General features: G+C 37.0%; 1 protein-coding gene across 1 annotated transcript; it reads left to right on the forward strand.

The window, feature by feature from the left end:
• Positions 1–1238: 1238 nt before the first annotated feature.
• LOC111869677 (fatty-acid amide hydrolase 2) lies at positions 1239–16999 on the forward strand. Its single transcript, XM_023861372.2, has 11 exons — positions 1239–1423; positions 2890–3114; positions 3709–3928; positions 7475–7692; positions 9366–9477; positions 10195–10349; positions 10966–11106; positions 12377–12472; positions 12922–13080; positions 14178–14360; positions 15038–16999. The coding sequence occupies exons 1-11, from the start codon at positions 1400–1402 to the stop codon at positions 15131–15133; spliced, it is 1629 nt and encodes a 542-aa protein (XP_023717140.1). The 5' UTR covers positions 1239–1399; the 3' UTR covers positions 15134–16999.
• The last annotated feature ends 730 nt before the right edge of the window (positions 17000–17729 follow it).

Below are 17729 nucleotides of genomic sequence, written 5' to 3' on the forward strand. Positions count from 1 at the left end.
CCACACTATGGTGCTGGGGTCAACTCAGCCTCTAACAGAAATGAGTACCAGGAATATTCTTGGGGGTAAAGGGCAGCCAGCATGTAGGGCTGACAACCTTTCCACCATGTATGAGCCGATTGTCTAGACAATGTGGGAACCTCAACATCTCACAAACCTATGGGCCTCCACAACCTCTTACAGGGATACCTTTACTTTACAGATTTTACTATATGTCTCATTTAAACACATTTGTAATGAACCTAACTAGTTTCAAGGGTACCCAAATCTCTATGAGAATATTGTAGAATACGTTCCTCCTGACTGAATCATAGGCTTTCTTGAAGTCTATGAATAGCTGATGTGCTCTCTCGTTGTACTCCCATTTTCTCTCCAGTATCTGATGAATGCAAAAGATCTGATCAGTAGTTGATCTGTTATGTTGAAACTCACACTGATGATCTCCAATAATTTCATCTATGTATGGACTTGTGGGAACTGCCCACATTCAAGCAAGTGTGACAACGCAAGCTTCATTGCTTAGCAACGACAAGTACACAGCCGTTGCTAGGCAAAGCCTACAACAATACAGACAGTGACAGGTTTTCTACATGTCCGACTCTACAGATCTAGATTTCTGCAGTTCTACAATCCTAGTTCAGTGTTCAAGGAGTTCACTATTGTTATTATTCAATTCTTCCAATTCAAGTTCGTCCGTGTACACTGTACAGACTTAACCTTGAGAGTAGAATATTGGATAAAATTTTGCATTAAGTTGATAGTAGTGTTATTCGGCTTCATATTCTGCATTATAAACGCAGACACGAAAGGTAAGTTTAGCCAACCCACAAACCAATCTTAGTATAGTGAAACGAGGAAAATTATAATTAAAATACGCGAGATTAACAAATTTATGTTACTTGTTATTTTTTTTCGTAGGATTAAGTTTCTCTCAGCGGTGTTTATGAAGAATTATGTCTCCTGTATTTAATGTCGTGTAGTCCCTTGAAAGTTAACCAACCTTTGCTCGCAGTTTCATGCTGGTTTTTTGCTTGGCTTACTCTTCAACCATGAAGATAGACGCGATATGTTCCTCCGAAACTTCGGTTTACTTTCAGCAGATTACACTGCGTTTAATCCCAATAGATGGAATCTTCGCTCTTTTCGTTGGAATACCCACTTTTTATAGGACGGTAGAAAACATTTCGTTAGTTGTTCAGCCTGTATTGTTCCCCTTAAATTTTCCTACAAGTACTTATACTGCAGAAGAAAAAGTATCATGTGTATCGATGTGTATATAGGTGTGCCAGTTTGAGCGGTTTGATCGGTTTGATTGTTCGTTGGTTAAGTGCGATCAAGTGCGTGTAGTGGTATGTGCCGCACAAATAGGGAGGTAGAAAGAGATTTTTGTGCATGAAAAATGGCTTTGTCCGAGATTGGAAAGGTAAGTTAGCTCTTAGTATTATGTAGCAAGGAAGACGTTATTGGGTGTATGTCCTGTGAAATCTAGGTACATGAGGTAGAGATCTTTTGGCTAATCTAACGAAATCTGACGAACAGTAGGTACAGTTACTGTTCATTACTTCTTTCGCGTATTAAATGATTTGGTGGGATTTCATATTATGGACACTGTAGTTTTTACATTTACATTTATTTTCACTTCATGGATCCAATCATCTCCCCGTAGGGATGGATATAAAACATGTCACATATTACAAATTCATGAATACTACACATCATTATATTATTCGTCATTTGGTGCACATTATTTTTTTTTCAAACAATTGAAGCCGCTGGAAACGATCAGTTCGAAAGAATTACCACATATATCACTGCACATTTGGGCATCGATGACTTTCATAATGGAGTTGTATTGTCGACGTATTTTCGGCACCATTTCACAATTTTAGGTCACATATCCCAAATACTGCAGAACAGCCCCAGTTTCAGGTATATACCAAAGCTGACAAACTCTTCTTAATTGGAACCCGAAATTCCAAAGCCGTTAGAACAAGAGCACGCAATTGGGCAATACTCTGAATAACCTATTTCTTTTGGAGGCTCTCCGACATTAACCTCACATCTCTCGTTAAATCAGGGCAACAAAACTGTAATCTATGTAAAGTTTGGTATTAAATACTAAGAATTACATTGTATGGATCTGTTCTTTTTCCCAGCTATAATTTTTTTTCTGTTCATGCCCTTGAAGGATAGTGTATGCATGTTTTAGTTGTGTACTTTCCAATCTGTTGCCACAAAACTGAAACAAAATTCCATATGGCTGGCGAGCTAGTTTCTTTTTACGTGCATTAAGAACGTGTTTTACACAATATTTATAATAGTAGTTTTAATCTCTTTACCGCCATCTTTGAGCCGATTGTCTAGATAATTTGGGACCCTCAGTGTCTCACAACCCTATGGGCCTTCACGGCCTGTTACAGGAATACTTTACTGTGGGAAGTTTCACATGCTTTTATACAATGTTATTTTTTTTATTTTGACTTTTTCTCAAGTTGTCTGCCCTTAAGATAAGTTGATCAAATTAGTTTTTGAAGTGACAGTATTCATTAGGTGGATGTCAGTGCTCTCGGTTATACTCATAGAATGAATTAGCAGGATCCCTGGCTAAAAGAACCGGCAGCTGACATTTCCCACATTTCTGAGTTTTAACATATACAAAAATGAAGGTTGTGAAATATGCACAGAATTGTCTGTAGATATGAAAAGAAATGAACTGGGGACCCACTGATTGAGAGCCTGAAATTTATGCACTGAAAAGTCTGCATTTAAATTGGACCATGGATTTAACGTAGGTTCTTCTGATTGAGAATCTCAAGTATTACTCTAAGAGCGTTGGGTTTCCACTTGTTGTGAGTGTTAATACAAAATAATTTATTTTATTGGTTGCAGGAGAGACGAGAATCCACTCACAGACCAAAGGAAGGATCACTCAGGCCATTCTACAAGTGTATCATGAGTCTGTGGATATTAATCCATTCAATAATTGATTGTATTATTGACGTATTTTGTTCCTTCTTTTATGATGACTCAAAACGGACACAAATTCCAGGGGTTAAGGAATCTTTTCTTATGGAAAGTGCTGTCTCTCTTGCAGAAAGAATTAGGCACAAAGAGGTACAATAAATTCATTTGCAGTAGCATAAATATTGCTGTTCATTTGTTGTATATGACGCATTTTGGTTGGTCATGTTTAAATAAAGCAACTGGAAGTGTATCTTCACGTTCCTCCTGTACGTGAATTTTGGAGGTCTCCGTTTGAAGTCATGTAGTGGTCACTGATTATTCTGAGAGGATTTCATATACTTTCCTTCTATACGAGAGTTAGGATAGTATTGTAAAAATAGGTCACCTTTCACTACTTTCTGTCTATTTCTCTCCATTTTCCCAAGCACAACATCTCTTTCATTTTGATTGCTAAAGCCTAACTCACATCAGTAAATGACAGGATACAGTTGCCTTTGTGTCTCTTGGTAAATTGTTTTTCTCTTCATGCCAGTACATATTACAGTCTCACAGAATCATTAAATACGAGGGAAAGTCAGAGTGCGGATAATTTTTTACTTCCCTACGTAATTTGCTAAAGAAGTAATCAGGTATAAAAGTAGAGTACTGTATAGTGTAGGATAGGATATGCAGTCTACTACTTTATAAGAAATCATTTACATGTTTTGTTACCACCAGACAGTGATGGAAATTGTATTTGCATAGGTGAGTGCAGAAGAGGTAGTGCAGGGATTCATTAACCGTATCCATGAAGTGAATTCACTGATTAATTCTGTGGTGGATGAAAGATTTGAAGCGGCTTTGCAGGAAGCAAGGGACGTAGATGCTTTCCTAGCATCGACTAAACTAACTGCTGAGGAGCTCAAACTTCAGAAACCTTTCCTAGGAGTGCCCTTCACTACAAAGGATAGTACAGCAGTACAAGGTTTGTTTTAGATTAATACTTATTCACTGCTTCCATATAAACTACCTAACTATCTGGCAGTACTTACAGAACCCAAAGGTTATGCATTTATATAATATTACCCACTATTAGACATGATCCTGATGTAGTTCCATCCATCTCCCATCTTTGCAGCATGATTCTCTATGGGTGATCTTGATATTGTCATCGCAGCTTGATCTTCATACTGGCTGCTACTTTTGAGATTTATTCACCAGAATTTTGTATATGATGCTTGTCACCCCTGTATGTGCCACATGTCCAGTCCAGCACAACCTTCTTGATTTTAGTGTCCCAGTAATATCAGTAATAGTTGAAATATGGAAATCACAAAGCTCCTCATTTTGTAAAATCTTCTGTTATCCATCTGCTTTATCATTTGTGCATTGGATATTCTTGTGAACAGTTTATTTACACACATTTGCAGTGTCATGTTAATATGTATACATACACTACCACAGTCAATAGGTTTGTGGAATGGCTGCAAAGCGTCATATGGGAATTTACTGCCAGTATGTTTCAGCAATGTTTTCGGCAGCTATATCAACGTTGGCAGACTTGCATAGCAGCCAATGGCAACTATTTTGAGGGCTGATGTGGATCTGTGTAAGTGTATGTGAATGCCTTGTAATATTTGATTGACCTTGTAATATGATGCAGTAAAACCACATTCCACGAACTTAATGATTCTACCACGTGTATATATTCATTCATCAGTAATCTGTCAGACGACAGGTCCACAGTCTCTTCCAAAACAGTTCCTCCAGTTAATGCGATCTAGAGCTTTCTCCTTCAAATGAGAATATCCTCTTCTGTCCCAAAGGTCATCCCAGCTTCTTCTTACGTCTTCTTCCTCGTCTTCTGGTCATTTCTATCCACCTCTCTATCTTTCCTTCAGTAACTTCTTTTAGAAGGCAGTTACTGCGTAAGATATGACCAATCCAATTAGCCGTCCGTTTTCTTGTTTCGTATATATATATACACACAGTTTCTGGGCAGTGAATAATTTTTTTTTAAGTTTCTAAAAATAAATTAAAAAAGTTAATTATTACAAAACGGTTTTTATTCTCTGCAGGAGTTGTTTTAGTAACAATGATTCATGATAGTTTTGTGGCTCGGGTTTGTTCTGATGTGTGTATGTATGTATAGATGGTCTAAATGTATGTGTTGCTTTATATTGGATTTTTAGGAGATGTGATCCTCGGTTTCTAGCTTCAGTGGGGAGGACAATGATCCTAAGATAATTGTATTGTTCCTAGTCATGTGTATCATTTTGTACAATCTTAAGAGTTGTTGAGTTGTAGTGTCTTAGATGGCTTAAACTGACTTGTCCAATTTTACTTGTGTAACAGTTTATGGACGTAAGTAACTTATGAATTATGATAATGTTGGTGGACTGGTGGTGACAGAATTTCCATGTTGTATTGTGAGTAATTTTTGGAATGTAAATTAGTAGACTATGGGAAGCTTACTGTTACCAGTTTTGATATCTGATTTAATGAACAGCGTCTAGACCGTCAGTTAATGAATAAATAAATATGCTGATGTTGATTCTATGTTCAAGTGATTGTATCCTGTAGAAGCGTGCTGTATTGGCAACATTTTAAAAGACCTTGCTGTCTTCAAGGTGAAATGACTACTCCATGGTTCCTGATGATACTTATAGTATATGGTTACCACAGAGCATCAGACAGTAGCCAAGGAATGCAACAGAAATATTACCCTTACAGGGATTGTTTTTTTTGGGGGGGGGGTATGGTAAGGAATTGGAATATTTGAGAAAACTATTTGGGAAGTGTTGGATGGCAAGGACGAGAATAGAAGAAGTGTAATGTTGTATCATAGCATCCTGTTGCACAAGCCATCCGACATGAAGCTTGCTTTTTAAAACCTTTAAAAGTTTTAATGTTACAATCTCTTCTACATCACTGGTGTATACACTACATGTTTCAACCAACATTGGTCATCTTCAGGTTTCTCTAAAGTTGTTGATGAAACTGCTGTGCTTCTATCCATAAGTTCAATTTTTGGGATATGTCCTCGTCTATATGCACACGTGTCCTGTGGTGGTGGAAAGATCCTCTCATTATGTTTTGTGTAGTTGTTACGAATTTCGTAACAGGTTTTAAAAAGCAAGTTGTCTGTGGGATGGCTAGTAACTAACAGGAATAGAAAAGGAGAAGTATGTAGTTGGAGAAAAATTTGCGTTAAAGGGGGGGATGGATTGAATTTGATGTGGTGTTGATGTCTTAGGCATACTGAGCTCAGAAGGAACAGAATATCAGTAGTGAATTATATGACAAACATTTAGCAATCAGTGAAGAGTCTGATAAATTGGTAAGTATAGATCATGGAATTTATTTTGTGTACAAAACTGAACTTCACTTAAAATACAAACTTAATAAGAAACATGCAGTATAGACAGAACCAGAAATGTTAAGCACATATGCCATCCTCACCAATATTATCAGGGCAAAAATAAAAAAAAAACATTTGTTAACTTATGTTATTCCCTCAAAGTAAGAGATCACATTTTGCAGCCAACCAGAAAATTTATAAAATAATTGTTTACTTATTTTGAAGGTAGGTACAGTATTTGCATTTTGAAATACAGTAAAACTTGGTTATAGCAACATCGGTTTCTGCGACACCTTGTCTATTGCGTCAGATATTCAATGGTACGAAATAATTCCTCATAAAGCAACTGTTTTTATACCTTGCTTAGTACGACATACATAAATGCATCAACCTCGTATGTAACGTCATTTTCATTCCTGAATTTCTCCGATATCGTGGGAAAGTTCGATGTGTCTGCCCACCCTCACTTTCTCTACTTGCTGACGTGACTGTCCTGGAAGAATACGACCGCGGGCTGCAAGAGGAGCGTGGGTTTTATGCGAAAACAAGGGTGTGGGGTGGGACTGCGTGAATAGTGCAAGAGGACGCGGCAGGTTGTTAACTGCATTCCTTTCCTAGAATCTCGTCTAACAGGACCTCACATTGTCTACTTACCCTATAGTGTTCCTGCCTAAACCCAGAGAAGTGCAGTAGCGAAAACATGGCAATGAAAAGGAAAGTTTTAAGCATTGAAGAGAAAGTTAAATTGATTCGTGAAATATTGTGTGTATTGTCAGTGAAAAGTGCTGTAATATGTCTTTGATATTACACATTTGGGCAATTCCACGTTAATGTTACGTTAGTCTGTACTTAACTACGTATTTCACTAAAAAATGCAACGTTTTAACTCGGTTTTTGGCAGATTTTTACGTGACTAACATAAGGCTACTGTGGAAGTGCCCATTTCGGTTAACAACGACATTCGTTTATAACGACACTATTTTTAGGTCCCTTTGATGACGTTATAACCAAGTTCTACTGTATTTTCAAATTTAGTTACGCTTACATTCACTAGCTTCAATTCCCATTTTGGTTTCGAAAGACTTTCTTCAAAGTACAAATGAATTGTATTGGTTTATTCTAGCTTTATAGCGTAAAGTTGATTCACTTTTTTTCTGATTTCCTTTCCAGGTATGCGTCAGACGTTGGGACTAGTGTCACGCCAAAATGTAAAGGCTGCAGAAGATGCAGATGTAGTGATCCTGTTGAAGAAAGCTGGTGGCATTCTTATTGCAGTGACTAACATTCCTGAATATAATTTGTGGTGTGAATCCCGTAACAATGTTTATGGGCAGACATTGAACCCCTACAATACAACAAGGACTGTTGGAGGATCTAGTGGTGGGGAGGTGAGGAGAGCTGAATAGGGTGAAAGTTTATATGTTAACAGTAGAAAGTTTAAAATACTTAATAAGAGGCCATATCATTCCCTATCTTATTTGGGCTGTGTGTTATTGACTAATGGTGTGTCATATGCAAATGTTATTTAGCTTTGAATATGAGGACAACTAAAAATGATTAATTGGAAAGAATTAAAGGGAAAGCTGGTGTCTGGTATATGCTGTTGGGAATTAAGAAGACCGACAGAATCAGAATGGACAGCAAACTCATTTCCTCTTTTACTACTTCTTTTCATGTTTCTGGTTTATCTTAGTAAATATATAGATTTTAATTTGAGTTGTTTGCCTTCCACCATGCGATAATATCAAAATCTGGAATGTAATCTCAAAATTCCTCACTGCAGTACATGTTTTGGCATACTCTGCCTTCATCAGGTGCGCTGAAATTCAGGGGAACTGTCATGCCTTCTGCACACTGCACGCTTGATATACAGCAGGTATACCAAAGAAGGGAGTACATGTGGCATAGGAGGAGAAGCTACACTGACTTCATTTGAAAGTATTGCAAATACAAACACATCAATTGCATTAGCATGGGAGGCACAGAAGTTCCCCCAAATTTAAACACACTTGATGCTGGCCAAGTAGGCCGAAACATCTAGTGCAGTGATGAATTTTAGAAGGATTGAATTTCAGATATTTATTTATTTAATTCGTCTCTATAGATCATTGTTACAAAATATAGGACAAGTCAGCGGCCTCCATAGTCTAGGGGTAACGTTCCCACCTCATGACTCAAAGTACGCGGGTTCAAACCCGGTGGAGGTCGTGGAATTCTTTTTAAGGGCGGAAAAATTCAGGGAACAAGTCCTCCGGGAGGGACTTTAAGCCGTGGATCCCGTATCGTAGCTTTACAGCAAGTAAAAGAACCTCATGTCTCAAGGAGACCTCTGAGCCAAATTTGTAAGGATATTTCCCGCCCAACAATAGTCTCTAACACCTCTGGTAGATGGGGGAAGCATCTAGATACCACTGAGCCAGTAGAGGCCGAACTTGCTGGCTGAGTCAGGACTGATGGCACGCACCAGTACCGGTAGGGTATAGAGACTGGTAGAATATCACGGGGACGTACAATAGATCAAACTGGTTGCGGTGCATGGGGAAACCCACCCCCTCCAATAATAATAATAATAATAATATAGGGCAAGTCAGTTACTGGACATTGGTGGATTACAATAAGAGAATAAAGTTACAATATTTACAATTGTTTACAATAGATTACAGTAGTTAAAGAGTTCATGTAGTGTGAGGTGAAATCCATATTAGGTCCCCTCAGCACGTCGGCTTCCATATGTCCTATTGTACCTGTACTGGTGATAATGGTTATGGAGAATTTGATGGAATGAGGACTGGCAGGGGAAACCGAAGTACTTCAGGAAAACCTGCCCCAGCGCCACTTTGTCCATCGCAAATCCCACTTGACTAGACCGCAGCAGTGGGAAGCCAGCGACTAACCGCTTAAGCTATGGCGCGGCCTTTGAGATAATATTGGTGAATTTGTGACATTGATATTGTTGCATGGTGGATGGTAAGCAACTGAAAATAAATTGTAATACTGCAAGAGGGTGCTAGGATACAATATTGTATAGATATAGTTAACACAATTGAATTTGTCTCTACAGGCAAGTATCATTGCTACTTCTGGCTCTCCCATGGGCATTGGAACTGACATCGGAGGGTCTATTCGAATGCCTGCTTTCTACTGTGGAATTTTTGGACATAAACCTACTACAGGTACTTCAATGCACCCTCTGGTATACAAGCTGTCTTACATGAATCAGTAATTGATTTAATAGTATTCTTTTGTGATGTAACACTGTGTTGTTAGGCAGGAGTCAACCAACGGTGGACTTTAACCTGACTACATAGCAGGAGATAGTCACTGCTGTGGAAACCATAAATCCAGCAGTCATAACTGGTTGCCAGTGCTATGCATATTTGTTCTGTAATTGAGTTTTGAAATAATTTGAGTTAATTGTAATAATAGTAGAAATTTACCCTCATTTTGGAGAACACAGAGTTCCAGTTGGAATTTTACATCTGTGTACAATTGAATATCCGTTGTTATTTGTTACAGATACAGATCTGTTCATAATAAAACTAATTCCAACAGGATGGATAGTACATTGCATAGAAAATTTTTACTATATACTATATTAAATATACACTTTATATAAGAATATATTCTTTAATAATTTTAGTCCATCATAACATATTTATTTTATGTTATATGCTTTTTCTTGTATATTACGACAATTTTGAGGTTATGGAATTTTACCTCTTTTTCCACTGTGGATCTGAAATATAGTATCTCATTCTAAGGGGAAGAACATAAATTGAGGATCCATTTGGGAAGATGACTGATAAACCTACCATAACTGTAGAGTTGAACAGTTGAATTTTCTGTTGGCTGGCCAAAGGAGACTCAGTCTTTGTTTTCATGTATTGTAGGCTTGATATCTACAAAAGGGCTTTCAAAAAGAACAGGCCAGGAAGAGAATACAATGGTGACAGCTGGGCCACTGTGTAGATATGCCCAAGATCTTCTGCCATTTCTTCAAGTAATGGTTGGAAACAACATCTCAAAGCTCAAGTTAAATGCTGAGGTACTCAGTTCATGCACAGTTCTATTTCTTATTATCCAAAGTTAATATTTGAGTGTTACTGTCTTTCCTAATAATACTAAAACTATTTATTTTTATTGGGACAGATTTGAACATCTGCTGCTACTTTGTAGAATTTTGCAAGCCTCTGATTGGAATTTTTAAGAAATGTATATTGAGGTTAACTAAAAATATAAAATAACTACATATTAATACAAAATCACTAACCAAGGAAGTTGGCCCAAGCAGTTAATGCTTCTATATTTGGTAGGTTCTTGGTTTGTGTCTGAGCTGGAACCCCAGTTATTCTAAGATTTTTTTGTGGTTTTCCTCAGCCCCATCAGCAGATTCCAGGATGGTACCTCAAATTAGGCTATGGTTGCTTCCGCATCTATTCTTATTCATTATTCCATAACTATCATACCATTCATCACTATATAGACTTAGCTAGTGGTATCATCATAAAATGAACAGTAAATAAATGTGAAATCCCATAAAACATAATTAAAATAAAAGCAATTCAGAAATTGCTGTCTTAGTATGATTACATATCATAACTTATTATGTGTCATACTTGGTTCTGGTGTAATAACGTGTCCAAAATGAAATGTACATACAGGTGTCTCTGAAGGACATACAATTCTTCTATATGGAGAAGTCTGGAGATCTGCGTTCAAGTAGTGTTTGTGAGGAGATGAGACTGGCCTTGAGGAGGGCAGTGTCGCACTTCCAGGACATCAGTAAGAGTCCAGTTCAGAAGGTACAGTTCAGTTCTACATTAAGGTCAGGCATTAATGATCTGGTTAACACAGTAGGTTCAGTTTGTTCAGTGTTGTTTCCCATATTCAGTATTTTATAAAGTTTGGTGTTGAGATCCATTGTGTCTCAAGGAATCTTAAATTTTGATTTGTATCTCCATTCACATTCTGTTTTATGCACTGAGTGAAGACATTTCATTGTAATAGAACAGATTTTTTGATTATTGAACATTATAAATTAGTTTAATGATGCTTAACCCCTTCTGTTATGACTGAAAGTGCTGTTTTATGTTCCATAACATACAACACACATTATTAATACATGCAAATAGTTGTAACAAGCAATTGCATACTGTGCTGCCATCTTATGAGAAACAGAAGTATATGGAAAAAAAATCAGACAACATAATAAAACATCTGGTTATAACAAACTGTGTGCAGCCTTGAGCCTGGAAGTTTTCATGTGTATATAAAGTAGGGTCAGAAAGTGAACCATGAAACATTTCCAGGAATACTACTGAAGAGGTTGAATTATTTTTAATCCATAATTCTGGATTAGTATACAAATCATGGCATATTAAGTAACAGTTTTATGGACAACCTGATGATGTCTGTTGTCATCCATACATAAATTTTGTAGTTTTACAGTTTGATAATTTGGTGGAAGTATCTTACATTGCAAATTTTCTTGACCATCGTGAATAATGTGTTGTCACATCCAAACAGGCTGTGGGGTCCACTCAGCCTCTTAAGAGTGATGGTAAAGTAAAGTAAAAGTAAAGGTATCCCTGTACCAGGCCGTGGAGGCCCAAAGGGTTGCGAGATGTTGAGGGTCCCACATTTTATAGACAATTGGCTCATAGATGGCGGCAAGGTTGTCATCCGCACACACTGGCCGCCCTTTACCCCCAAGAATATTCCTGGTACTCATTTCTGTTAGAGGCTGAGTCAACCCCAGGGCCATAGTTTGGCTGGAAGGATTAGGTCAATTGAAAAAATCCATTGACCACATTGGGAATCGAACCTTCTGGCTTGTAGCAGAGTACCTCAACCAACTACTCTACCGCATGCCCCCAAGAGTGATGGTAGGTTCTTTTTCTTTCAAGTAAAGCAGCTGGAGCATGAAGCCAACCACCAGCCTCCACCTAATGATGAGGTCTAAAATGCATGGAGCTTTACTTCCACAACCTCTGTCAGTCTTCATGGCATGGTGCATGGGCACAACTTTAACTCTTTTCTACCTTCATATTGATTAATATTTTATGTTTATAGGTAAAGTTCTCGGATATGAGATACAGCTTTAAATTATGGAGATACTGGATGACCAGAGAGCCATTTGATCTGGCAAAAGAACTGGCAGATGGCAAGGTGAGTTTATCTATATGAAAAATTAATGCCACTTGTAAATATATGAAGATAAAAACATCAGCATCAGAAGTGTGCAGATATCTGCATGATGTGTAGCACTTTCGATTGCCATATGTTCTGCCTCCTAATGGTAAAGGCCTAGGACTATACTAGCAGCACTGGGAATCATAAATATTTCAGTACAGTGACTGAAATAATTTTTTTTTCTGAAAAACTTGTGAATTGATTAATTTCACACCACATTTTGCACAAATTGAGTCTATATGTTTGGAGGTCTGGAAGGGTAATAACTTGTGTACAGAAGAACTATAGAGGGAATAGAAATGTTTGTTTGAATCTGAGATTGACTTGACTATTAGACCCTTACTCTGAAGTCTGACCATGATGGATGGATGTAATAAATAGGCTACATAATGCTTCCTAATTCACACTTTCTTCTTGAAATGCAGGGCACTGTTTCAGTGTGGAAGGAACTTCTCAGGAAATTACTAGGTCAGAGTGACTTTACATTTGCTTCAATAATGAATCTTGTTAACCGCTATGTACTACCCCAAGAAAATTCTGAATGGGCAGAGAGCACTACAGAGCGCCTGCTGTCAGAAATACTGGTGAGTTCTCATATTCACATGAGATAAATATTTTGTATGTTGTAGAAAATGCCTTCACTTGTTGCTCTGTGGGTTTCCAGCTATACATCATATTCAACTAATCATGTCACTGTTGAAATTTTACATCTTATTATTGGCCCCCAGTAAGGAACAATTATACACGCAGCATAGTAATTCAAATAGTTTAATTCATATTGCTATTATCTTTACAATTGTAATGTGGGAGAATGGCTTAGTCAGTGAAGTTACTGGTTATGGATTCTATGGCTTGGGTTTGATTAAGACATGGGTAGAGATTTTTCTCCTCGTCATTTTCACACTGACACTGAGGCCCATCCAATGGGCACTGGAGGAGTCTTTCCTCAGAGATGGGTGGTCAAAGCATAAATTTGAGTGATTACTTTCATCTAGCACTGCCAAAGCCTGGAATGAATTGAACTGTAATGCCCTGCCCCCCTATACATCTACATGGCATTGTGCTTAGTCACAGGGGAAACTTTACTGTTATGATTATTATATCTAATAGCTGAATATAGCAGTTACACAGGTAAGTGACTTGAAAAGTCACTGGTCATTGATGTTATTTAAGGAATGAATGTTCAGAATTTGTTAAGGGGAATGATTTAATTCCTAGGTAATTCAAAAGAAATGAAATTTGAATTTTGTTGAATATGCCTTATGTGCAAAACGTTTAAAATAAAAGTTATAATATAATATGATTGTGTGATGTATTGTATGAACTGTTATTTTTATAATGAGTCACATTTCAGGAATTGTGATTTGAGCTTGATATAATATGAAGTTATATGTTAATCATTATGGATTAAATGACATTTATTGGACAGATTTTAGTGACAGGGTTAGTACTTAATTTGAATGAAATTTGTATAGTAATTTTGTAGGTGAAATATGAGGTTGGCTGGATATGACATCTCTATTAACTATTCATTTTGTTTGCATCATGCAAAGAATGCAAAAACGAATATGTTAGCATGGGTTTCAAATGGTATCAGAATGTGCCCAAATTTGCCACTAAGAGGGTTAGGTTAGGTCCTGAATGAATTGGTTCTTAATCTTACTTGCTTAATGTATTTCAGGAGAAACTTGGTGATAATGGTGTCCTTCTGTATCCAAGCCATCCATTCCCTGCTGTTTATCACTACTCATCTCTCTTGCGTCCCTACAATTTTGGCTACTGGGCTGTATTCAATGTGCTCAAGCTTCCAGTTACTCAGGTCCCCATGGGACTGAACAAAGATGGCCTGCCTCTAGGAATTCAGGTATATATGAATATAATTATTGTCTGGTTGAAATTATTACCTACACTGCCAGTCATATCACAGGACATAGATGTAATCATTCTTGGTACTATCACCTGCTGTGTCTCCAAACATTATATGTACATGCTTAATTGTGAGTTACTTCAGTCCCTCTAGGAATCAGTAAAATTGTTATAGGGTATAAAAGAATTGTCCAGCTTTGTCTGAAAGCAACCAAAGCTATATTTTTGACACAAAGCAAGAATGAATTATCAAATTCAAATCACCAGTTGTCCATATTATAACATTTTGTATCTTTCTGCTGAAAGATGAAGTTTCATCACTGGTTGAAGCTGTGAGCTTCATGATGGAATGAAAACTAGAAGCCGCCGATATGGAAATTATTCATATACAAATAAAGAACAACTTTGGAACAGTACTCCATTAAATTTACAGAACAGACAACAGCTATCTTGATGGACTTATTCATGGGTTTCCTCATTGTCTCCAGGCATATGTTGGAATAGTACCTCGAAAGAGAACACAGTCACTTCTTTCTGCATCCCCTACTATTCTTAATTCACAATTATCCTACAGTCAACTGTTGTATGTCCTGTAAATTTAAAATTTATCTCCCAGAAAATGTAGGCACCATTATGACTTGACTGCCAGCATGTATTTGTTTTATTTTGCTTCAGGTGGTTGCTGCACCTTACAATGATCACCTGTGCATTGCTGTTGCTAGAGAACTGCAGAAAGCCTTTGGGGGCTGGGGCCCTCCTTTCCCAGTATAAAGTATTCATACCACTAAGGTATGGAGTTTTTACTCTAAGTTACAGGGTAATGGAAAGTGGCCAAAACAGTTAAACTTGGTGGAGGAGAAACACATTTAAAAATAATTCCATTTGTAGACTGCAGCTGGGTGTGAAGATATTAATATGGATTGTATGTTATGTTTTAAGGGTTTCTGTTGCATTCCATTCCATTTGTGATATTTTTTGTATTATGAAAGTGCATTGTTATGTACAGGTAATATTTTATAATGGCAGCTTGTGAAATGGTGCTGTTAGATGTTGTTAGTGATGAATATTTATGACTTCATAGGCCCTCACTTCACAGAACTGTGTCTGCTGTCATGTTGTCTGTAACCTCTCCATTCGTATTCATGTAGTCTCCTTTTTTAGTCTGTAATCTTCATTTATTCATTTCACCATATTTTCTACTTGCAAGTTGGCTATCTCAGCCATTCTTCCTTTCCTAGAATTCTCATTACTACCCCATTAATGAACGTAACTTGATCTGGAGTTAAAATGTCGTCCATTGACCTTTTCCACCAGATGGGCTGTCCAGTGACAAACCCTTCATTCTTGCACCTTCATTCTTCTTTATCACCCAGTGGTGTTCCCATTGCATCTGTATCCACTTGTTTATTTGGTTTGTCTTTTTTTTATTTGACATCTTAGTTTCTATAGCCCTCAAAGGAGTCTTTACTGCCATCTATGCATAACACTGCAATTTGGCTGATGTTTCTGCTTTAAAATCTTGCAGAGTTAAAGACAGTTGTTGAATATTGTTTAATCCAGCAAAGCATGTATACGTTAATAGATGCACTCACAGTGAATTTAGTGGAATCAGTTATTTATGTTGTTATGTCTGTCTCTTTCTTTAACTCTGTGTCACTTACATAGGTTATATATATTGATCAGTGAAAATGTTAGGAATTGGTATTCTTACATTTGCTCACCAGTCTTATGGCTGTAGTTTGAACTAGGAGCTTTTGCAGTGTGATGCAGTTATTAACATATACAATGAAACATATGGTAGGATGTGCTTTATTCAATGTAAGGCCCCTTAGTAAAGTGCCCAATATTTTTAGTTGCTTTGTTTTGTTGGGCTCAGTCAGTAGGGTTACTAGGCTAAACCTAGGCAACCAAAGAATCAGTTTCAATACCTGGTAAGATAAAGAGGTTTTTTCCTTCCCTGTAGTATCCTGACTTGTTCTGGTGCCAACCCAGCCTCCTTTACAATGGGCATGGGAGGTGACGTGACAGGGGCATGAATCTGACCACTCACCTCCTTTCAGTGCCAAGGTTAAGAATATGTGGAGCTCTGGATCCACTTCACTGTATGTTTTCATGTTGTGGTGCTTACCTAATTAAGCACAGGGATAGTTTTAATTGTGTAGCAGGTTGATAACTGTGTCTGCCCACATCAGTATTCAGTGACTTGTCATTTGATTCACAGAGTGCATTTATAGGCTTGTTTAATTTTCACAAGAAATATGATTTATTTTTATAAATGTAAATAAAGAAATGTAACAGAGATGATCTGTTTTTGCCTGGAGTTCAGGGCCAAATTTTGAAATATAAGTCTTACCTTTAACGTAAAAGTGTTTTTGACATCAACAGTACCATTGCATATAACAATATTGTTATTATATATTGCATTCTAGTAAAACTGTTTGCATTTTATACCTGTCATAATTGAAGGAAGCATGAGGAACAGAGTTCTTATATATGACCAAAACTAAGGTAAAAGTTGCAGTCCTAATTTAATTACTTTATTCTTTTTGTAATTTATAATAAATATGTTTGTTGGTAAATGGAGAAATCTTCAACATTGAATAAAATGTCTTGTGAGGTCAGATGGTTTAATAGTTCGTCCATGATATGTCTGCCGTGTCCGTCTTGTAGTGCATTCAATTTCACCTGTTATTTCACAACATGTTTCGGCAACATAGTGCCATCATCAGGTGCTCCATTTATGTTAATCTATTGCATTGCTTGCCATTATGTCATTGTAAAATTATTTAAAAAATATTTAGCTGCAAAATATAATTTTTACTATGTCCATGTTTACAGTTACTTTCGGTATGCTACTATAAGTACCAAACCGAAAGTAACTGAAAACATGGACATAGTAAAAATTATATTTTGCAGCTAAATATTTTTTAAATAATTTTACAATGACATAATGGCAAGCAATGCAATAGATTAACATAAATGGAGCACCTGATGATGGCACTATGTTGCCGAAACATGTTGAGAAATAACAGGTGAAATTGAGTGCACTACAAGACGGACACAGCATACATATCATGGACGAAAATCAGTGCAACAGGATACAAATACAACATTATGGTTTAATAGATATTAAAGTTTGTTTCCATTACACTGATCTGAATATGGTTGAGCACACGATAATTATCTGCTAGATTGATATAATAGGTAACATCATTTACTGTTTAAAGCAAAAAAAAAAATACTCCTCGTCTTTAGTTTTTTGCAGCTTGTGTCTAATGTGTAATTTCAGATTTTGGAGTTTAACCATGTTGTATGTTGAATCTGTTACAAACTTTTTTGCATTCATTTCTACTCTGGAGATGGTGGC

This window comes from Cryptotermes secundus, unplaced genomic scaffold (assembly GCF_002891405.2).
Source record: "Cryptotermes secundus unplaced genomic scaffold, Csec_1.0 scaffold1072, whole genome shotgun sequence".
Lineage (NCBI taxonomy): Eukaryota > Metazoa > Arthropoda > Insecta > Blattodea > Kalotermitidae > Cryptotermes > Cryptotermes secundus.